This window comes from Aedes aegypti, chromosome 1 (genome assembly GCF_002204515.2).
Source record: "Aedes aegypti strain LVP_AGWG chromosome 1, AaegL5.0 Primary Assembly, whole genome shotgun sequence".
NCBI classification, from domain to species: Eukaryota; Metazoa; Arthropoda; class Insecta; order Diptera; family Culicidae; genus Aedes; species Aedes aegypti.
Genome location: NC_035107.1, coordinates 115,156,086 through 115,178,418, shown reverse-complemented (window position 1 = coordinate 115,178,418; position 22,333 = coordinate 115,156,086). Strand labels below are relative to the sequence as shown.

At 39.9% G+C, this 22,333-nt stretch overlaps 1 protein-coding gene across 9 annotated transcripts in view; it reads right to left on the bottom strand.

The window, feature by feature from the left end:
- Positions 1 to 22,333, bottom strand: part of LOC5569251 (disintegrin and metalloproteinase domain-containing protein 12) — a 1,070,169-nt gene that overhangs the window by 739,852 nt on the left and 307,984 nt on the right. For all 9 annotated transcript variants that reach the window (XM_021845745.1, XM_021845753.1, XM_021845751.1 and 6 more), the window contains exon 2: positions 12,050 to 12,100. In XM_021845745.1, the coding sequence (XP_021701437.1) occupies positions 12,050 to 12,100 (51 nt within the window). The remainder of the gene's footprint in view (positions 1 to 12,049; positions 12,101 to 22,333) is intronic.

Sequence of the window (22,333 nt, the reverse complement as noted above, 5' to 3'; positions counted from 1 at the left end):
CGCCTAAGAAAGTTGGGTATTATAAATTTTCATGAATATCTATGGAAAATGCTTGTTAAAACGAGCCTTGTAAGTGAGAACTTTCGAACAGCGAAAATTGAAACATTTCGTGTGAAATGTTTCCCATACAAAGTAGAGTGTCCGGAATTTGAAGCTGTCCGTAATATGAATCAAAACGGTATACTTATGCTCAAATTTTAAATTCATGAATCAAGAGGCATGTGGAAAGACACGGTAGACACAACAAGGTAGGCTATTCCCGCGTGTAAACAACGATTTTCCATCAAAACATGTGTCGTCATTTCTATCATCAAGCATGAGGCCTTGAGGATAGTAAAGGAGAGCAGGCCTTGCTTTCTTTTGCACTCGCTCGAGTTTGCGATAGGGATGACGTTACTGCCAAATGTCATTTTCCGGAGTGTAATACCTTGCTTCTTTTTACCGTGGTGGAAAGATTGTTTAGCGAGGAGTCAATTCTGCGTTAGCAGCCTTAGGTTGAAATCAACAATGCAATGTTTTTTCAATGAAAGTAAGAGATAATGTAACTTTACAAGATAATATGTTAACTATAACAAATCAAATTTCTTGTATGACTTTCTTATTCTGATGAAATGATTTAACAAAAATCAAAACATAGCTCAACTAATTACGGGTTTGCTAGGGATTTTTTCAATTTTTTTTATAACACTTATGAATGGAAGTATGGTAAAATTTTTAGTCATGATATTGAAGCAATTTGCTTGAAACATTTGAAAACTTATCAAAACTTAAGAACACAGGAACGATTAAAGATCATTGAAGGTATTGCATTGTTATATTATTGAGATATTCATGCAAAAAGTTGGGGCCCAGATAGCCGTAGCGGTAAACGCGCAGCTATTCAGCATGACCAAGCTGAGGGTCGTGGGTTCGAATCCCACCGGTCGAGGATCTTTTCGGGATGGAAATATTCTCGACTTCCCAGGGCATAGAGTATCTTCGTACCTGCCACACGATATACACATGCAAAAATGGTCATTGGCATAGAAAGCTCTCAGTGAATAACTGTGGAAGTGCTCATAAGAACACTAAGCTGAGAAGCAGGCTCTGTCCCAGTGGGGACGTAATGCCAGAAAGAAGAAGTCATGCAAAAAGTTGTTTACTGAAAATTATTGACTGAAGTTTAGTTGTATAGTGAACCCCCGCTAATTTGAACGGTACGTCATTCAAACCATCGTGGTCCATTTTTGTTTTGATCTTCTACTTGCTCTACGCACAACGATAACACGTGTTTCTGGTCACCCTATTGACTGTTCATTGCGTTACATGAGCTGAATGGCGTTTGAACCATTTTTATTTAAAAAAAATGTTCAGATTAAAAGCGATCAAAGTATTCAAATTTGCTTTCTCAACCTAAGCTTATAGAAACGGCTAATTTTGAAGAACAATGCATTGAAGCTTTGCAACTAAACAAATAAAATTATCACCAGCAACGAGAAGTTGGCTTTTCTACTCTTGTTTCGTCGTTTTGAGTGTCATTCGCTTCCGCATATAGCTTTTATAGACCAAATATATCTCCCCCTTCGTTCAGCTGGCGTGGTCGAGTTGTTATGGTGCATGCGCGTTTTGAAAACGGGTTCGAACCCCGTCGGTGGCAAACATTTTTGTTATTTCCCTTGTGATAATTATCGCTATAATTTTAGAGCCGATAAAGTTGGATCAGAGTGCATATGATCGGATCGATTTTGGCTTTTCGTCAGTACAATGATCAACAATTATTGCAGTTCACGATATCTGTTTCTCGCAGATAAAGGCGGCAACTAATTGTTGGGTTGCTTGAAAAATTCCTACTTTCGTCTCATTTCTGCGATAATTAGCGTGTCAACTGTTTGAGTTATCAGAACGCCAATGTAATCATTCTTCATCCCAATTCGTTAGTTCGACTTTGGCACTCTGCCGTCCAGTATCGTAGGAAGTAGAAACGTGCAGCGCCTACATTCGGGGGATATTCTTTCGTCGGGAAACTCTATCTATAGGCTATTTCCACCGTCGAGGGCTAGGCCGAGTTCGATCGGTATTGTTACGAATCATCAATTCTGGGTCGTCGGCTACCACAATTAATCTGAAGTCATACTCTAACCGGAATTGCTGAAACTGGCTTGGCATCTAAATAACTGGTCAAACTCGCGAGTTCGAGAAGCAACCAATCGGCAGTAACTTTCAGTAGGGTAACGAAACTTAGTTAACAAGCACAGAAGCGAGCAGTGGAAGTTGTACAGGTCTCCATCGTAATGCAGGCCCGAAAAGTAGAACGCGTTGTTGCAGCTATGCACAATCCCAACGAGATTCAGTCGCCAATAAGTAAAACGAATGTCGAACTGATGAGCGTTTGGACGACATTCAGTCTCAGAAATCCGTTTCTGTAGCGACGAAATAGTTCACTACTACCAAGTCACCTTATCGAAACCATGATTAAATTAGTCTTCTTGGGAATGTATCTCTGATTGTAGATGATATTCAGCTGACTGTTTATGATACCGAACGTTTGAATTGTATTTTTTCCCTCAGATTTGGGGAAGTAGTTCTTTGGTGTGGTCATCAATTTAGTACTCACTGTATAGTATCATCGTCACGCCATGCTCCCCGTTGTGCTGTTCAACTTCAGTCATAGCAAGTCCCCAGTGCCCTGTTGTGACCAAGTGAGGATTTTGCGTGACGACCGGATATTAAAGCACCATTAAAGTGTTGTGGCGTGGCAACACCTGCTGGATACCTCGTCACCACCGGTTCGGTTCATACTCGCTATGATGAGGCGGTTCCGTGCTATTAAACTGTTCAATTATACAGCTGCGAAGCCATTTGGGAGCAGCTGCAAGGGGGTTTGCAGCAGCAGGAGGAAATCATCAACGTTTTACCCCTTTTTTAATTACAGTGTGGAAATGGGTGATCGATAGGCAATGCCCCGAGATCCATATCAGGCGGATTAACCGGACATAACCGGCCGGATTGTTTCATGTTTTGCATAAAAATTATTTCATAAAAATCTCTGCAGTCAAATTCGATACGCGGGGATTTAGATAACGGGCCGGCGTAATGACGAATGGGGTGCGGTCGAACGAAAATGTTGTTTTGTGCACGGACAATCAGTATCGCTGTACTAGGTACATGATGGCTCATAAATGGAAGTCACGAATGGCCAATTGCTGGGGGACTGGCCGCTGAAGGTGAGTCGGATGTGGTAGATATAAATTATTACAGGTCATGCTACAGTTGAAATTTTAATCTCTACATTTCGGTGCGTCCCTTCTGGTAATGATGATCCAGGCCATGGGCGTAACCAGAGGGGAGCATAGGCACAGTTCTCATTCTCCTCCTCCTTCTTTTATTTTTTTTTACTTCTTCTTCTTGGCAGTATGTCCTCACTGGGACACAGCCTGCTTCTCAGCTTAGTGTTCATTGAGCACTTTCACATTTATTAACTGAGAGCTTTCATTGCCAAAGTTGCCATTTTTGCATTTGTATATCGTGTGGCCCTATACTCCGGAAGTCAAGGAAATTTCCATTATGAAAAGATCCTGGACCGACCGTGAATCTAAGAATCTAATCCAGACACCTTCAGCTTGGCTATGCTTTGTAGCCGTGGACTTTAACCACTCGACTTAATTTAGTTTTACAAAAAATATAATAAAAATATGGAAAAGTAGCCAATTGTCAGAAATGATGAATAATGTCATTGAGTACACTCATCCCCTAATAGAAGTCCTGGCTACGCTCATGACCCCAACTAGGCTTTATTAGCGGGCACGATATGAGAGGGCGGTGTCCTGCAGAAAATTAGCAAAACGATAATAATAAGTGACCCAGAACCGGTGCCCGGACATTGTAATTGAAATCGTAATCATATTAATCCATTATTTATTTCAATTACCTACAAATCATACGAATGAAATATGGGCGATGCCTGTTGTTGGTGCTCGATAATGGCTTTCTGCTAGAGATGAAATTACTCGACCGACAACAGAGAGAAAATGGCAATAGAATTAAGCCGAATGAAAAGAACCATTCTGGCACTTGAAAACTTCAGCAGCCAACTTTTGCCACTGCTCGTTCATGGCGGAAGCGTGTCTCAATTAAATTAATTTCCATTGCTGCTTTTCGCTTAACCTAGTCAACGGCATAGAAGCTTGGTGCAGTTTTTGCGATTAAAACTTCCGACAACGAGTGAAGGTCATGCTACAGTTGAAATTTTAATCTCTACATTTCGGTGGGGCCTTCCTTAGCCGAGTGGTTAGAGTCCGCGGCTACAAAGCAAAGCCATGCTGAAGGTGTCTGGGTTCGATTCCCGGTCGGTCCAGGATCTTTTCGTAATGGAAATTTCCTTGACTTCCCTGGGCATAGAGTATCATCGTACCTGCCACACGATATACGAATGCGAAAATGGCGACTTTGGCAAAGAAAGCTCTCAGTTAAAAACTGTGGAAGTGCTCATAAGAACACTACACTGAGTAGCCGGCTCTGTCCCAGTGAGGACGTTAATGCCAAGAAGAAGAAGAACGAGTGAAGTTGTGTCATATCTATTCGTTAAGCGGGGGGTTGCTTTCCTAATAATAATAACATTCAGAACTGGAGAGTATTTTGAGGCTAGATCCACGTCGAACATCATTTTGAGTGCAATGGGGGTCGTCCATAATAACCATATGTCCATATATGGTCATTTTAAACTCTACCTCTTCTTCTCATGTCACACTTTTCGTATGCATGCCTTGAATATTTAGTTGGGATTTTCACGTTTTATTTTTCTTAAATATTTCTTTAATTTTAATTTTCCATTGCATAAACCTTGATACTGTTTTTTTCATGACTTCCATCGACTACATCTATGCAAAAACACGTACTGTAAAACGGGGTAGCTTTTATAATGCGGGGCCCACCACGTACAAAACGTAATAAGATAATTTCTGTTAATCAGATTTTTGCTGCGAATGCAAAAGTAAAGAATATTAGTATGACACTTCATGTCAGAGCTATTTTCATTTGAATCGAGAACAATTGCTTACAACCTATTACACGAATATTAAAAATTGATGCAACTATAGCAATTTCAAAACGTTTAAGAATAACCTGTTCTACAATCACTATTCGATGTAGTTTTGAATAGTTGGTCACTTATCTTTGACAGCCTTGTTATAATAGCTCTTGAATATGGTCTCAAATCTCTTATCGAGAACCATTCTTATAAATTGTGACCATTTTTGTAATTAAAGTCAGAAATTTCCATATGAGCATGAGTATGAGCAGAGCATAGATGACCGTACAATTTGTAGTTGCTACTCCGTGATTGACCAGAACAATCGAAGTTGCACAGGGAATTAATAAATGGGGCTTGGGATTCGCTTACCATTCTTTAATGTGCACAAATCGAGAGCTCACATATTAAAAGTCAATAAGTTAAGTTTTTTTATCCTGCCCCCATCACCCGCCCCCACAGGACCAAGCGTCAAGATCGGAAAATAAATATTCGTAATTCAGTCAATTTTGTTTGATTTATACTCCATTATCAAAGTTACCCCAAAAAAGGAAACCGACCTTCGATTATATAAAAAAATATATATCCATTCAAAATAAATCTTTCGCAATCTATCAACTGCAATCGAAAGCTAGGATGCCAGTACATGTTTTAAAATTAAAAACTAAAAATCTTTGAAACAGTATGCATAAATATTCAATTTTTCCTCGAAATCAAAGCTACCCTTTTTTACGCTAACTATAATGAACGATTGAACATTGTTGGACAATAATAACACAGCGTAACAAAAATTACATTTTGCGTGTCTCAAGGATCAAATTATGTGTCTCTAGTGCATATTGGATTGCTGATAATGATGCCGTTTTCAGAAACGTTCCAGCACGTCACACTTTGTAGCTACAGTTGTATAAAACATTGGTTTTATTGATGTGTGCATAAAATTTAAAGAATTATTTCAGAGGCGACTCGTAACCTCACTTTTTACCTGTTCTACAAATTGAAAATTGGCTTATTCGGTAAATTTAGATCATAAAGCAGTAAATGGTTGAAGTCTGCCTTTCTAACAAAGCTCTACTTGTCACATGCAGATTTGTTGCTGAAAATCAAGAATCTGTAATCGTGGTACAGGTAGATTTGAGGTTAGGGAATCGCCACTGAATTATTTATCAATCTTTTTTGGGATCTTATCCACCAAACATGCAAATTAGGGCTTTAATTTTTATTTCAGATATAATTCGGTTGAAATTGTACGATAAAATTTAGAATAAATCGTTTTTTTAAGCATGCTTTCAGTCTCCACTCAAAATTCTTCGTTTCTCTTGTATTACAAAATTCAATACTTTTCTGAACCATCAAAAATAACTTTTGATCATCGAAAATATTCTGAACTTCATTGATAAGTATTGTTTTACGCATTAAATTATAACTCTGTTGTAAATTAAGCATACGAATCGCCATACAAGATGGTAAACTCTTTGCTCTTAAGCAAACCCGAGAAAAAGTTTGTTCGGCAAAGTTGTTTCTATGATCATTTGCTACAACTTTGCTGAGCATAGCAACTTACGATTCGTTAAAATAAAAAAGTTGGCGTAAACGTCACTCTTGCGATCACCTTAAAAAATATTTTGATCCGTACATTTTGTAGTACTGAAAATTCATAGTATCAGAAGATACTATGGCTCTAAAATCAATAAATCTTGACGAAAATCTCATGTCCGCCTAAATCAGCTTCCTGGACCAGTGTGCATTGGCCACCTAGCAGTTCTGGAATAGGTTGCAAGATTCTCGAATAAAAGGCCATTTTATCAATTTAATAAAACTGCAGAAATTTGCAGAGTTGCATAGATATTTCACCAAAGAAATCTTCATTCATGTAAAAAATATTGGCCACCTAGCAGTTCCGTAACAGGTTCCGAAATTCCCGGATAGGTACCAAATTCATACATTTGATAGAACTGAAACGTTGGACACATCAAAATTTGCAGAATTCAATACATAACTCATCTGGCATATTTCAAGTTCTCTACAGTAACATTTGCCACCTAGTGGTTTCGTAACAGGTTCTGGGATTCCCGATAAATTCAAACATTTCGTAGAGCTAAACCGTGCGGAATGTCTAAATTTTTCGATTTACATTTTGAATTTATCAAAAATATCTGCAGTTATATTGGGTAACATTGACCACTTAGGGGTTTCCTAAGAGATTCAGGAAAAGTGGTTATAACAAACAGTTGATGGGTATTTTTTGAGCTGCTATCATAAATATCTGCAGGTGTCTCATACAACATTTGGTATATGTGCTAAAATCAACATTAAATATGTACATAACTGATTGGAAAATTCACCAGCTACCTTGTCTGAACGAATTTGGTCACCTGGTGCTCCATGGACTGTTTGTAGGATCTCGGAAAAATAGCACCAGTAGACTGCTCCCATCAAATGCGATCGCCAGGTTTGATGAAAGGTGTTGTTACCAAAACAGTTTCGCCATTTTGAAAAGTTGTTACTGATTTGGAAACACGTGAAACAAACGTGAATAAATTTGTTATCAACTTTTATATTATTGACAGAACAAAGTCATTATACACATCAAATCTAATGGCATTTTAGGAAGAACTCAGCAGAAAATAAATAAGCGAAATCATCGGAAATATTTCCATATCAGCGAAGTCGTAAGGACTATCATGTTGCGAATATTTTAAGAATTTTCCGTACTACGGTAGCTGCAGAGTTTTACCGAAGCTGTTGAAGTTTTACTGCATTTTTGAGAATCATTCTATCATTGAGTAACACCTTCTTATCAAAGTATGCAATGAAGCCGTGAATAATATAAGAAAACAACAGCGTTTCCGAAATATCATCGCAGCCTACAGTTGTACAAGTGAAAGCTGTGGTAGTATTCTGTTCAATCATGAAACGGAAAGTTATTTCTTAAATAGAAATACATCGCAGAATTTTGCAGCAAAATAGATATTGTTCTGTGGCTTTCTGAACAGGTTAGTACACCACCAATTATAATTTTCATCTCAAAATGTCTCAAATAAATTATTAATGGAATTCTGTGAATATGGATGTGTAGAATTTATTTGAATTGATTATTAGTCCGTAACTCCCAGAACCTGTTATGGAACCATTAATAGCAATCAGAAGATAAAAGTTTGATTCTTCTTTATAGAATCATGTCTGTATATACAATACTGTATGTTTTTATTCATGATTTTGTCTAAGACATAGTTTCCCAAACTGTGGGTCGCGACCCCCTGCTTGGGGGGTTTAACAACTTGAGTATTAAAACATGAGATTAATAAGCATAATTTTAGTTAAGATACCAATAAGAAAGGAATCGTCAAATGGATTTTGTTGTTGAAAAAAACAAAGGCCCAAAAACATAAAATTTAAACTGTAAATATATAAAATTTACGAAGATATACAACATATAAGCGAAAACATTCGTTGCATTAATTTAAATTCAAAATTGGTTTATGTTCATAAGGGATTGCAAGTTCAACGTTATAAAATAGTTTGTGTTCTGATTATGAAAACTTTACAAAGAACATTAATAAATATATAGCCTATTCTAAAGTATCGAAACGTATGTCTTTGAAAAGAGCCCCCACATTTGTAAATGCTGCCCTGGATAGAAGGTTATGAAATCTATCGACTGATACGTTAAAATCACATAATTCATAATTTAAGCAGCTTAATTTAGCTGTTTCCTCCTAGGTGCACCACTAATGGTGCATTTGCTATATACGAAATTTAAAGACAAAATTGGTTGTCAAACTTTTGCAAAAAACGTAACTGCCAAAAATCATGGAGAAATTGTAGTACAGTGAGATTCCGTTTTTGGCATGCTCCGTTTTTGGCATGCTCCGATTTTGGCACCCCCCGATTTTGGCAACAAAATGGATCCGTTTTTGGCAACATTTTTCAATACCATTAAAATTTGTAAATTTTTGTAAATATTATCTTGTCTGTTGCTTTAGTCAGTTAAAAAGCATGTCAACTCCACACCGATTAATTCCAGAGCTCCATTTTCGTCGTTATTTCCTCAAATCTCACCAACTACTAAGGACTCGCGTACGCGCTTTTTTATTTCAGAATGTTCATTGGTCATACATTGGCAACGTTTCAAGAGGCCAACAATCTCTACCAGTATCTCAACTAAAGACCAATCTCTTTTCTTAGGCATTCATATTGAGTGACCAGCCCACTTGAGTCTGCCAGTAGGTGCTAAAATTAAAAACTCTGTTCTTCAGATTTGGAACAGCTTGTTTGAACAAAGCACCAGCACCGACATAAGAGAAACAAAAAATCTAAGACTCACACAGAGTTACAATCATAAATTTTGTCTCATCTTTTTGGCTTACTGTCTTTATTATTATGGTTTTACATACATTGCGCATGTAAAAACACACCGCAATAATAGATACAAATATGTACGCATATGTCATGTAAATAACATGACAAATGCGAATACGGTCCAAACTACAATTTATTCTCAATAATATCATTGAAGCGTGCGATAAATATGACTGAGAGTGTTTTAACTTTTTGTCTGTGGTATTGGTGTTAGAGTTACATATTTCTCAGGAGCACATAAATGTACTGACGAGCCTCCAACCAAGCCGTCTCTCAGCTCATCGGAATCCTAGTGTGCTGCGCTAGATGGAGGCTCACGAAAATTCTGAAAGCGCGCGCTAGGTGATGTGCTCTCGGGGAGACTCGTCACATGCGCTGCTCGGCGCTATGGCTCGCCATCGGTATCCAAGTTGTGAAACAACTGCTTAGTAACGAAGAGCCTCTACAGCTATTTTCGCCTCATCATGCAGGCGTCTAGATGGCCTACATGATATGATCGAAGACTCGCGATTCAAAAGTTACAATTTCGATCCTCGTTGAAAACTTTTGTAATCACTTCAATTATTGCGCTGAATTTTAAACAGCGCATGTGACGGAGCGCATGAGACCGTAGTGAGACACATCTCAAGAAAAATGAGGCGCACCAAAAAAGGTCTCACGATGTACAGCGCTCCCGTGCGCTTACAAGCAATGAGGCTTCTGCACCTAAGGCTACAGCACGTGCACAGTAACTCTAATTGGTGTGTATATTGATCTTTCTGCGTCAACAATTTGAAGCTACGTTCCTTCTTTTCTATAGACTCTGTAAGGCGTTAGATTTGTTAAGAGACGATCCAGAATTCTGTACAAGATTGTTAATCAAGGATACGGGTCTCATTATCATCAAAATTTTCTTTACGAGCTGAGTCTATGAGTATCCTAACTGTAACCAGGAGAATCCTTAAGGAATTCTTGGTACTTGTGGGACTTTTCAGAAAATTTACTTTACTTTATCCGAAACATAAATTGAAGGAGCAATTCCAAACTTATCGCATTTTTCAAATTTTACGCTCCAAAAGTTAAACTGATTTTAAATGGTCATTTAATTAGAAAAAAAAAAACAGTTAATGCCGTTTTTCAATACCCAGTGCTTTTGATTCACAAATACGTCTTTAAAAGAAAACAAAAAAAAATGTTTCGTGTTCTTTTATAGTTTTAAGAAAATGTCCAGTTCTTCAATAAAAGTCACTTATGCGATTATTGGTTTCACAAGGCCCTCTTATACACAAAATATACATAAAGCTACTGAAAAATAATTGAAGACGTTAAGGCGTAATAACGCCACCAGAAAAATGTTTGCCAGATTTAACATTACGGGGCTATAGATTCATAGCATGGTATAACCCTTCGGGAAAATGCTTCGAAGTGAACCTTTTCGAAGTCTCAACGCCTTATAATTCCATAAAAATGATGTATTAACATTGTAATAATGTTTTCAAAACCAATTGTTGAAAAAAAATAATTTAAATATGGGTTCCGATTTTGGCATGGTTCCGTTTTTGGCAACTGAAAATTTCAACTTTGTTGCCAAAAACGGAATCCCACTGTACAAATTTCTTGATAAACTTCTGAAAAAAGAAGGATTGGGTTCACCTACGACACATGTAAATATTTTTTGTTAATTTCTCTTCTGTTCCGGGAAAGTCAAGGAAATTTCCATTACGAAAATATCCTGGACCGACCGGTAATCGAACCCAGACACCTTCAGCATAGCTTTGCTTTGTAGCCACGGACTTTTACCACTTTTCTAACGAAAGCCCCTAATACTTATATTAACATTAATAATGGAGCGCGCATCATTGGTAGGAGCTTTGCTAGAATTTTCGTAATTTAGTAACTCCTAGTGAACTCAAATTTTTGTACCACACACTATACAGAGGGGTGTTCTAATTGTTTTGAATAGTATTCAGATTTTTTCGCCAAAATCTTGCATATGCTCTTCAAAGATTATGGAATTACAGTTCTAATGCCGTACCGGTTTAAAATTTTAATCTTTCCAATGCTGAGAAAAATAATCGCATTTTTCACATTTTTTCTTTAAACATCAGGTGAAAGTTTAGTGAACAAAATTTAATAAAATGCTTCTGTCAAAATAACTACGATGTCAGATTAACTCATTGTTTTTTGAATGCGCCATAGAGAGTTTCAATTGGACGTGTAATTACAGAGATATGGACAAAACACTTGTTTTTGAGGGGGTGAATCCAAACTTTTGCACTGGAGTGTACATATGAGCAATGTTAACCCGTTTTACAATGCCTCGTTGAGTTTGCTCCACCTCATAAAACCTTATTGTTACCATCAGCTGACGCTCAGTCTTTAACTCCCCTTTTTACTCAACTTCAACACCCAGACTTCTAAATCATTTAGCCTTTTATGTAGCAGAACTCCCTCAAATTCTTGACACGTCCCGGTGCATCGTTAAAGAAATGTGTCTCGGGTAAATGTACTGCCGCAATCCAAGCACCGAAACGTGTCGCCACCCGTCAATATCGTTTCGTCGTTTCATGGATGTGAAAGGCTCCACCATCACCAAGCACTTTTACGAGCCCGAAACAATCTCCATCAAAAATTTCCGGAACACCGGAATCGATCACTGGCCAGAAGAAGGTATATAAATTTCGTATTCGACGAACAACTTACCAACTGGACTCTCCTCATTCCAAAACGAGTCGTCTAGAGTGTAATCAGCTTCTGTAACGAAAACCAAAACGTTTCAAGATTAGTTTGACTTTCGGCGGGAAATGCTATGCAATATAATTCAACGCTTTTTATGGTGTCGTTGTGCTTTTCGAGCGGAAGGTTCGTGAATAAAAATCTAATTCGTAGGCTGCGTGACTGCGGAAAATATAGGCGAAGGTAGCTTCATGAGCTTTATACTGTATTTGTTGAGGTGAAACTTATGAGCAGCAGCTGTTTCAGTCGTAGGCCACTGGTGTAACAAGGAGAAGGATAATCGAAGAGGACAGGGAATTATAACTTTATACCTAGTTTAAGTATAAAAAGAGTGAATTCGATGGATTTCTTCAGTTCGGGTTTAGTACACGACACTGAAGACGGTTTTACAGTTGAGGTCGAAATACGCGTATCTGTCAAAGGATATCAACACTAGTGGAATTAAAGGGTATAGTACTAAATTCGGTTTCCATTTTCTTAAGTTTATCAATTATTTTTCTAAGAAAATATCATTCATCTGCCAAAAATCATTTGAGAATTTCATTGAAAATCTACAATAGGTCATGCATGTAATGTACTAAAAACATATGTTAAAATTGACCAAAATTTTGACTAGGATCTTCACGAAAATATGCTTATATTTTCAAAAAAAATACATTAAGGAAGGATTGATAATGGACTCGTCAACGGTTTTTACCTTCCAGTCGTAGCGCGGTTTGCCACCGTCAGAACCACCGTGCTGCTGTTGTGAACGAAAAGCGAGGTTTTTTCCGCGATGTTGTACAAAATACAACAGCACGACGACTGAAGTGTTAAGTTAGAGGGCGAACACAAAATTATTGCAACACAGTTAGCTTACTTTCAAATCTAATGTATTTATGGATATAAACAGGAGACGGACCTGGTGTAGGGGTTAGAACACACGCCTCTCACGCCTAGGACCTGGGATCGAATCCCATCCCCGAGATAGTCACTAAAAAATTCAGTGACGACTTCCTTCGGGAAGTAAAGCCGTTGGTCCCGAGATGAACTAGCCCAGGGCCAAAAATCTCGTTAATAAAGATAGAAAAAAATATACAGTCGACTCTCCATAACTCGATATTCAAGGGACCATCGATTTATAGAATTATCGAGTTATAGAACATACCGATACCAAAAATTCTAAAATCAAAGGTTCAAATTTCTATATTTTCAATAGTTTTATGACCACTTCTGTAAGCAAACAACACTATTTTGTTGACAGCATTTTGAAAAAAATATCTTTGGGAACTTATTTTAAAAATGCTCGAAAAATCCCTTCTTTTACTAAAAAATTATTTTTTTTATTTTTATGTTTTTAACTTTTATTACATCTTGCAATTCCTTTATTCACTGCCATACCAGAAAAGGTCCATGTTTCCCTGTATAAAAAAGCGTTTTTAGATGGATATCGAGTTATGGAGGGAAATTTGTCTCCCACGTGACATCGACTAGTAGAGATATCGAGTTATAGAAATATCGACTTATGGAGAGCATGATGTATGGAAATTTAGAGGGACCGCAAAATCCATCGAGTTATAGAATATATCGAGTTATAGAACATCGAGTTGTGGAGAGTCGATGGTATGATTGATTGCATCGTCTCTAAGAATGTGGTTTTACGTAGTATATACTACTAGAATAGCCTTCCATATCGGTAAACCTAGAGATCACCAAAATACTTTATCAGAAATCGATCATGTTTTCATTGATGGAAGACACTTCTTGAACATTATCGATTCGGACCATTACTTTGTGATTGTTAAAGTACACCAAAAATTCTTAGTTATAAACAACTTTTGGTAAAGATACACGCCTGGGCACAAACTGGAACGACTCAAGCTATTACCAGCATTATACACCAGTGCGTACCTGCAGTTATAATATAGACCCCATTCGTAGTCCTTAGCCTCTTGTCCAGTAACTCCTATCCCTACTTCCTCGCGGTTCCACTTGAGGTACATGTAACTACAAAAAAGATCGGGTAACCAATCGCGGTGAAAGGGAGCATCCTCTTTTCTGAGGGTGTAGCTCACAGAGCGTCTGCTCTCCATGTTAGGAGCGGCTGTTCATCTTCCTAGTGCCAGCGTGGGATTCCAAACATTACTGTGCACGGTTGTCCTCCGGTGAGGTGGTGCAGGCCTTAAAAGCCAGCTGTAAAAATCGTCAGTACAGGAAGCATACAATGTAAATTCGCACCAAAACAATCGGCATAGTCCCAGGTATCGAAAACGAACTACAGATTGGAAACTCGGACTATGGAACTGTAAGTCTCTCAATTTCATGGGAAGTACCGTATTTTCAATGACGTTGATGATGAGGACACTGGGATAAGAAGCGCCGCCTGGAAGAGTTGGAGAACGAAGAGATGGAGCAGCGGTATCGTTTGCGGCAGATCCTTCAAAGTGTCGTGAATATCATGTTCCTAAGCACCACCTATTTATCGATCTCAAAGCGGCCTGTGATATCATCGACCGCGAAACGAAGAGCTATGGACAATTATGGACGAGAATGGTTTTTCCGGGAAACTGAAAAGACTGATCAAGACAAAGATGAAGAGTGTACAGTGCTGTGTGAAGATTCGGTTACGTTAGTGAACTCGTTTGAATCACACAAAGCATTTCGACAAAGCAATGATCTTTCCTGACTCCTGTTCAGTATTTATCTAGGCAATGTGTGGTGTATTTTGGATAATTAGCACTTTACATTTGATGTGTTTAGATAATGTCACTGCACTTGGTAACTGACAGCAAACAACACGTGCTTACTAATCGGGCAACACTTATGTCACAGAGCCGACCCGCACATGGTTTGCTATGACTTTGTCTCTTTCTTCTTCGGACCATCGGACACACAGGACGTGTTGTAAGGCGCGGCACAACTCGATCCCGCGGGAAGCAATCGAACCTCGCACAGAAAGTGCTATGAAACGGGCAGGCTCTAACATGCGGGGCACGATCTTCAATAAATCCAAACAGTTCATCTGTTTCGCTGACGAAGTGGGCATTGTCGGAAGAACATTCCAGGTAGTTACTGGACTGTATACCAGTCTGAAGCGTGAAGCATAAAAGATTGGATTCATGGTAAATACCCCAGACAACCAGAATGTACGTATATTCAAATCACCTTTTGCGTTATGTGATGCTTATATGTTCAAAGGTTCACGTATAAGATGTCACGAAAAGGCCTTATACGTACAAAAGTGGAGGCGATATACGTGTATATTTTATATGATGAAACATAACATGCAATGCGAGTGTGTAGATTTTCTTGCGAATTAGTCTGTACTCTTATGCGACATAATTTATGATAACAAAATTTATTTGACAGCTGCTACGGATTCATCCGACTTACTTAGTACAAGTATACGGGACGAAAAGGAAGATACATATGAACTCATAAAATAGCGTTTTATGCGAGGAAACTCATCGAACAAACGATTTCATCCACCATGTAGTGCGGGAGTGATGCAGTTTGTACGAATAAGCGAATTTGTTCGTATACTGCTATGCGACTTCTGGTTGTCTGGGACGTCGAAGAGGAAGTATCTGGCTGGATGAACCGCGCAAGATAGAGCTCGTATTGCCAGACGTGTGACGATCAATGGAGATAAGTTTCAAGGAGGTTGTTGTCAACGCGCAGTTCCACCGGACTGGCAACGCTTCTACGAATACTATTACAAAGGGAAACTGTAGTACCTATATGGACTTGGCAAACTGTCAAGGAGCCAACGAAGTAACTACTCTGCAGCAACAACGCTCAACTTCTTCTGTAAAACTTCTTCCAAAATCTAGTCCGCTGTATCAAATGAGCCCATGGTTAGATGAACAGGGAGTTCTGAGGATGCGAAGCAGAATCGGCGCTTGTCAATTTGTCAGTCACGACACCAAGCAGCCAATTATTTTGCCACGTACTCACCACATCACGACGCTAGTAATTATGCACTATCACTACAAATACCATCATTGTAATCACGAAACTGTTATAAACGAACTGAGACAAAAGTTTCACCGCCCCCACATTGAACTCAAATAAACGGTTTATAAAAACGGAATCTGCTCTTTGTTGTATGGTGAGCCAACAGAGGTTGATGAATTTATGCACCTCGGATCATTGGTAACGTCAGATAACAACTTCAGCATAGAAATTCGAAGACGTATAAGTGCTGAAAGTCGTGCTTAGTACGGACACCACAATACCTTGCGGTCTAATAAGTTGTGTACCATATACAAAACGCTGATGAGACCGGTAGCCCACTACAATCGAGGAGGACCTTCAAGCGCTAGGAGATTTTGAACGACGTGTGCTTAGGACGATCTTTGATGGGACACATTATGAGAACGCTGGATAACATCTGATGTCAAGTCGAATCTAGTGTGAGATGATGATAGTGTGGGACATTTGAGAAACTTGAGGTAAGCAGCTATGAATCGAATTTCATGGCATTCCATTGTGGCTCTTGAAGGACGTGACACCATCGAAAGTAATTAAGTTACTCTATGCAGGATGCATGAGCATGACCATGTATGATTACCCGCAGTTGCTACTCTGTTATTGCAAAAACAACTGTACTTATACAGGGAACCAACAGATGCTACTCAGGAACAGTAGCATCCTCAGTATGTAAGTACTGTTGCTCTCATTATTATAACAAACAATAATGGCGCCGGCTGCGTCCAAATGTTTTTTTTTTTTTTTATCTTATCATTTATTTGGCAGGCTCAAGCGCTCTTAGGCATTACGGAGCCGGATTCTATTGATTTATTTTACAAAATCATATTTGCTTCTTATTATCTAGGTTAGTTTTGGGGAACCGTAAAACTCGCGGTTTGGTCGAGGTTAAGGAGTACAATCATTTTTGGAAGGGATGGGAATTTTGGGTTTACTCGTTGATCTTCAACAGCAGCATATTGTAGTGGCGTTATTGGTGCTGATCAACGCAGAGTGGACATGACGACAACCTGTAACGGTACAAACAAACGGGTTTCGAGGGAAACAAGGTGGACATCCAAAAAACGGGAAGGGGTATACGAGGTGGACAAGCGGAACAAAAAAGCATATTATCAAACAAAAACGTCGATTTGCTTCAAGAACTTGTAAACAAGTAACATGTAGTCAAAGTCCAGTCTACCCAACACATCTCTAATGTCTTCCTTGTCTGGTTTTCCTCGGGCCCTGAGAGATATACATAGATTTGATCTGGCAATTCCGTATTCGGGACAGTACCAGACAACATGGTTGATGTCTTGGTAACCAGCTCCACAACCACATCGATTATTATCTGCGAGCCCTATTCGATAGAGATGCGAGCCTAACGAGTAGTGGTTGGACATCAGCCGACACATTATCTTGATAAAGTCACGACTCATGTTCATCCCTTTAAACCATGACTTCTTTGACACCTGCGGGAGAATGGAATGTAACCACCTGCCCAAATCCCCTTTATCCCATTTTTGTTGCCAACTGAGCAAGGTCTGCTGACGAGCAATTGTGAAAAATTCTTCAAAGGCGATTTGTCGATCATAAATATCGCCTTCCATAGCGCCCACCTTGGCGAGTGCGTCCGCTTTCTCATTGCCCGGAATCGAGCAATGCGAGGGGACCCAAACCAAGGTGATGGTATGATTCGACAAAGCACTCAATTTAGATCGTATTTCACTGAGAAAATACGGTGAGTGCTTTACCGGCCTCATTGAACGTATAGCCTCGATGGAGCTGAGACTATCCGTAAAAATGAAATATCGATCAGAGGGAAGAGAGGCAATTCGCTCTAATGCATAGTGTATAGCCGCTAATTCTGCGACGTATACTGAACAAGGGTTCTGAAGTTTGTGGGCGGCGCTATGAAATTCGTTGTATACACCAAATCCAGTGGAATCATTTGTTTTTGATCCGTCAGTATAAAACGTTCTGTCGCTGCTGACCTGGCCAAACTTGTTTGCAAAAATTAGTGGTATGAACTCCGATCGGAGCAGATCTGGAATTCCATGGGTTTCTCGCCTCATGGTCAGATCAAAACCTACAGTGGAGTTGGAGGGATTTGGGAAGCAACTACGATTGGGAGCATTCAAAGAAGGGTTAATCTCCAGACTCATGTACCAGTAGTACAGTGTCATGAATTTTGTTTGAGGATTTCGTTCGATTAGCTTTTCAAAGTTTTCAATAACCAATGGGTTTAATACCTCACAGCGGATGAGGAACCGGAGGGACAATTCCGCGAAACGATCTGATAAAAGAAGAACTCCTGCTAATACCTCTAAACTCATTGTATGAGTCGAGTTCATACAGCCTAACGCGATTCGAAGACAGCGATACTGGATACGCTCAAGCTTCAGAATGTGTGTTTTCGCGGCAGATTGGAAACAAAAGCTACCGTATTCAAGGACCGAGAGGATTGTAGTGCAGTATAACATAATCAGATCGTCCGGGTGGGCTCCCCACCATGTTCCGGTCAGTGTGCGCATGAAGTTGATTCGTTGTTGGCATTTCTGATACAGATACTTAATGTGCTTTCCCCAAGTGCATTTGGAGTCGAACCAGACCCCAAGATACATATGTGAAAGACTCTGAGTTAGTTCCTTACCCATGATTTGAAGCCCCAACTGTGCTGGGACATGCTTCTTAGAAAAGACAACCGACTCAGTTTTCTCCGGAGAGAATTCGATACCCAGCTTTAAGGCCCAAGTAGACAAATTGTCTAGAGTATCTTACAGTGGTCTTTGCAAATCATCCGCCCCTGGTCCTGTAACAGAAACAACGGCATCATCTGCAAGCTGTCTTAGCGAGCAATTTCCCACGAGACAATCATCAATGTCTCTGACATAAAAATTGTAAAGAAGGGGGCTTAAGCATGAGCCCTGGGGGAGACCCATGTAACTAATTCGTGAAGCTGTTGAGGTACCGTGAGAAAAGCTCATACGTTTCTCAGACAACAAATTGTACAAATAGCTGTTTAATAATGGTGAAAGCCCACAGTCGTGGAGTTGGTCTGAAAGAACATCTATGCATACTGAATCAAAAGCTCCCTTAATGTCCAAAAACACTGATCCCAACTGAGCATAGGCCAGTTGAATTTCTGTCGAAAGCAGCGCAAGACAGTCGCTCGTTCCTTTGCCTCTGCGGAAACCAAATTGTGTATCTGATAGAAAACCGTTCGATTCAACCCATTTGTCAAGCCGATGAAGAATCATCTTCTCTAACAGCTTGCGTAAACAGGACAGCATCGCGATAGGGCGGTACGAGTTGTAATCCGACGCGGGTTTTCCGGGCTTTTGGATGGCAATCACTCTCACTTGTCTCCAATCATCCGGAACAATGTTGCTTTCCAGAAACTGATTGAATAAGTTCAACAAGCGCCTCTTCGCGACGTCTGGGAGGTTTTTGAGCAAGTTGAACTTAATCCTATCCATTCCTGGGGCAGAATTGTTACATGAAAGGAGAGCAAGTGAGAATTCTAGCATCGAAAAGGGTCTATCAACTTCGTTTCTTTCGGTCAAGTTAACGCGAACCTTTCCGTGTACTGGAACGGAATCAGGACACACTTTCTTGGCGAACTGGAAGATCCACCGAGAAGAGTGTTCTTTGTCTTCATTTACCGCTGTCGCGTTCCGCATTCTTCTACCGACGGTCCATAATGTTGTCATGGAAGTTTCCCTAGAAAGCCCGTTTACGAAATTGCGCCAGTATCCTTTTTTCTTCGCTTTGACGAGGCTACCAAACTTGCGTTCAAGAGAGGTATAGCGCTCATAGTTTTCACGAGAACCGCGTTTCCGGTATTCTTTAAACGCGACGGACTTTTCCCGATATACTGCGGTGCACTCATCATCCCACCAAGGGGTGGGGGGCCGTCTTCGAACTTTCGCTCCCGGTATTGGTCGACGCTGTGCTTCAATAGCACTGTTGATAATTAACTCGGATAAGAACTGATACTCTTCCAACGGAGGAAGAGCATCGACCGACTGCTCGCCATCGGAGATCGCTTTAGCATATTTTCCCCAGTCAATGTGCTTGGTGAGGTCGTATGCTACGTCGATCTGGTGAGCCTGACACGAATCATTGGAAATTGAAATTTTGATAGGCAGGTGATCACTACCATGGGGATCTTGAATTACTTTCCACGTGCAATCCAATGATAATGAATTCGAACAGATTGAGAGGTCTAAAATACTTGGAGGAGCTGGAGGTTTGATACGTGTTGCTTCCCCAGTGTTTAAAATAGTCAAGTTGAAGTCGTCGCATAGGTCGTATATCAAGGTTGAACGGTTGTCGTCGTACATTGACCCCCAGGCTGTACCGTGTGAATTGAAATCACCTACAATCAACCGTGGGGCTGGCATAGCACAGCAGATGGCTGTAAGCTCTCTGCGAGATATCCTGGCACTAGGCGGTAGGTACGTACTTGCTATGCTAAAGCTTTTTCCTCGTATGGTAACCTGACATGCAACTGCTTCAGTGCCTGTCATCGGGGGAAAATCAATTCTATAAAAGGAGTGGAGCTTGTTGATCCCCAATAATACCCCTCCATAACCATCCCCACGATCTTGGCGAATAATGTTGAAATCGTGGAAAGAGAGATTCTTATCAGAAGTTAGCCATGTTTCACTGAGAGCAAGTACGTCACAGCGTGTGCTGTGAACTAAATACTTAAACGCTTCAATATTTTTAGTAATGCTTCTGCAATTCCACTGTAGGATTTCGACCATATCCCCGACCTCATTGGATGTATTATCCATCGAAAGATATGAACGATTCAAGAATCGGCCATTTTGAAGCCAGACGCTTCAGAAGAGGTTTTATGAAAGAAAGTGCCTTACTTATAAGGTTTCTTATTGCGGGAGAGACTTCCATTACTTCGAAGATGATTTCCACGATCCCAGAAAGCGTTATTTATTGTGAGCAATGCCATCCTTAATGCTACCAAGAGCTACATTTCACCCAATCAACACGGATTTATGCCCGGCCGTTCCGTTACTACCAATCTCATAGAATTTACCAGCACCTGTATATCGCAGATTGAGGGAAATGCACAAGTGGATGCAGTGTACACGGATTTGAAAGCTGCCTTTGATTTAATTGATCACCGAATACTGCTGTCTAAGCTGTCCCGCCTAGGTGCATCTGAGCGTTTTACGATGTGGTTGGAAAGTTACCTTTCGAATCGAGTTCTGCGAGTCAAACTTGAATCGTGCGTTTCCGGTATGTTCAGCAGCAGTTCAGGCGTCCCACAAGGCAGCAATTTGGGCCCTTTGCTATTTGTAATATTTTTCAATGATGTTACCCTACTGCTAGGATCAAAATGTGTGCTGGTATACGCCGATGATTTAAAGATTTATCTGGTAGTCAAGACAAGAGAAGATTGTATCCGACTTCAAGAACTACTGGATACTTTCGTTGAATGGTGTAGGTTAAATCGGCTCGTTGTTAGCGTCGCTAAATGCTTAGTGATCACGTTCCATCGATCGAAGTGTCCAATCGCTTTCGATTACTGTATTGACGGTAATGTCCTCGAGCGCGTTGATCAAGTCAGCGATTTGGGCGTTGTTCTAGACGCAAAACTAACATTCAACCATCACATCACGTCAATCATAACTAAAGCAACACGACAATTGGGCTTTATTACGAAAGTTTCTAGGGATTTTACTGATCCTCACTGCCTCAAAGCACTATATTGCGCTTTGGTTCGACCAATCCTTGAAAAACGCTGCTGTAGTGTGGACTTCTTACCATCTCTCGTGGATCATCAGGATTGAACGAGTTCAACGTAGGTTTATCCGCATTGCGCTCAGAGATCTACCCTGGAGAGACCCGCAAAATCTCCCGCCCTATGGCGAGCGTTGTCGGCTTCTAGGACTCGATACACTGCAACGACGCCGACAGTTCCAGCAAGCTACATTTGTTGCTAATATTTTGACCGGTGAGATTGACGCTTCAGCACTTCTATCCCGCATTGAATTTCGAGCCATTGGTAGACAGCTGCGGTCCTCTTCTTTATTGATGACCAGATTTCACCGAACATCGTATGGTTTTCATGAACCGCTTACCTCATGTGTCCGAACATTCTCTTTAGTGGATAATTTGTTTGATTTTGGAGAAAGGCCTAGTTCCTTCAGAAGAAGGCTGGAAAGATCAAGAATGTTTTATTAATAGTAATAAGGTTTTAGTCTTAAGGGAATTCATGGAGACTACTGTCAGATGAAAAAGATAATAATAAATAAATAAATATAATAAATATAA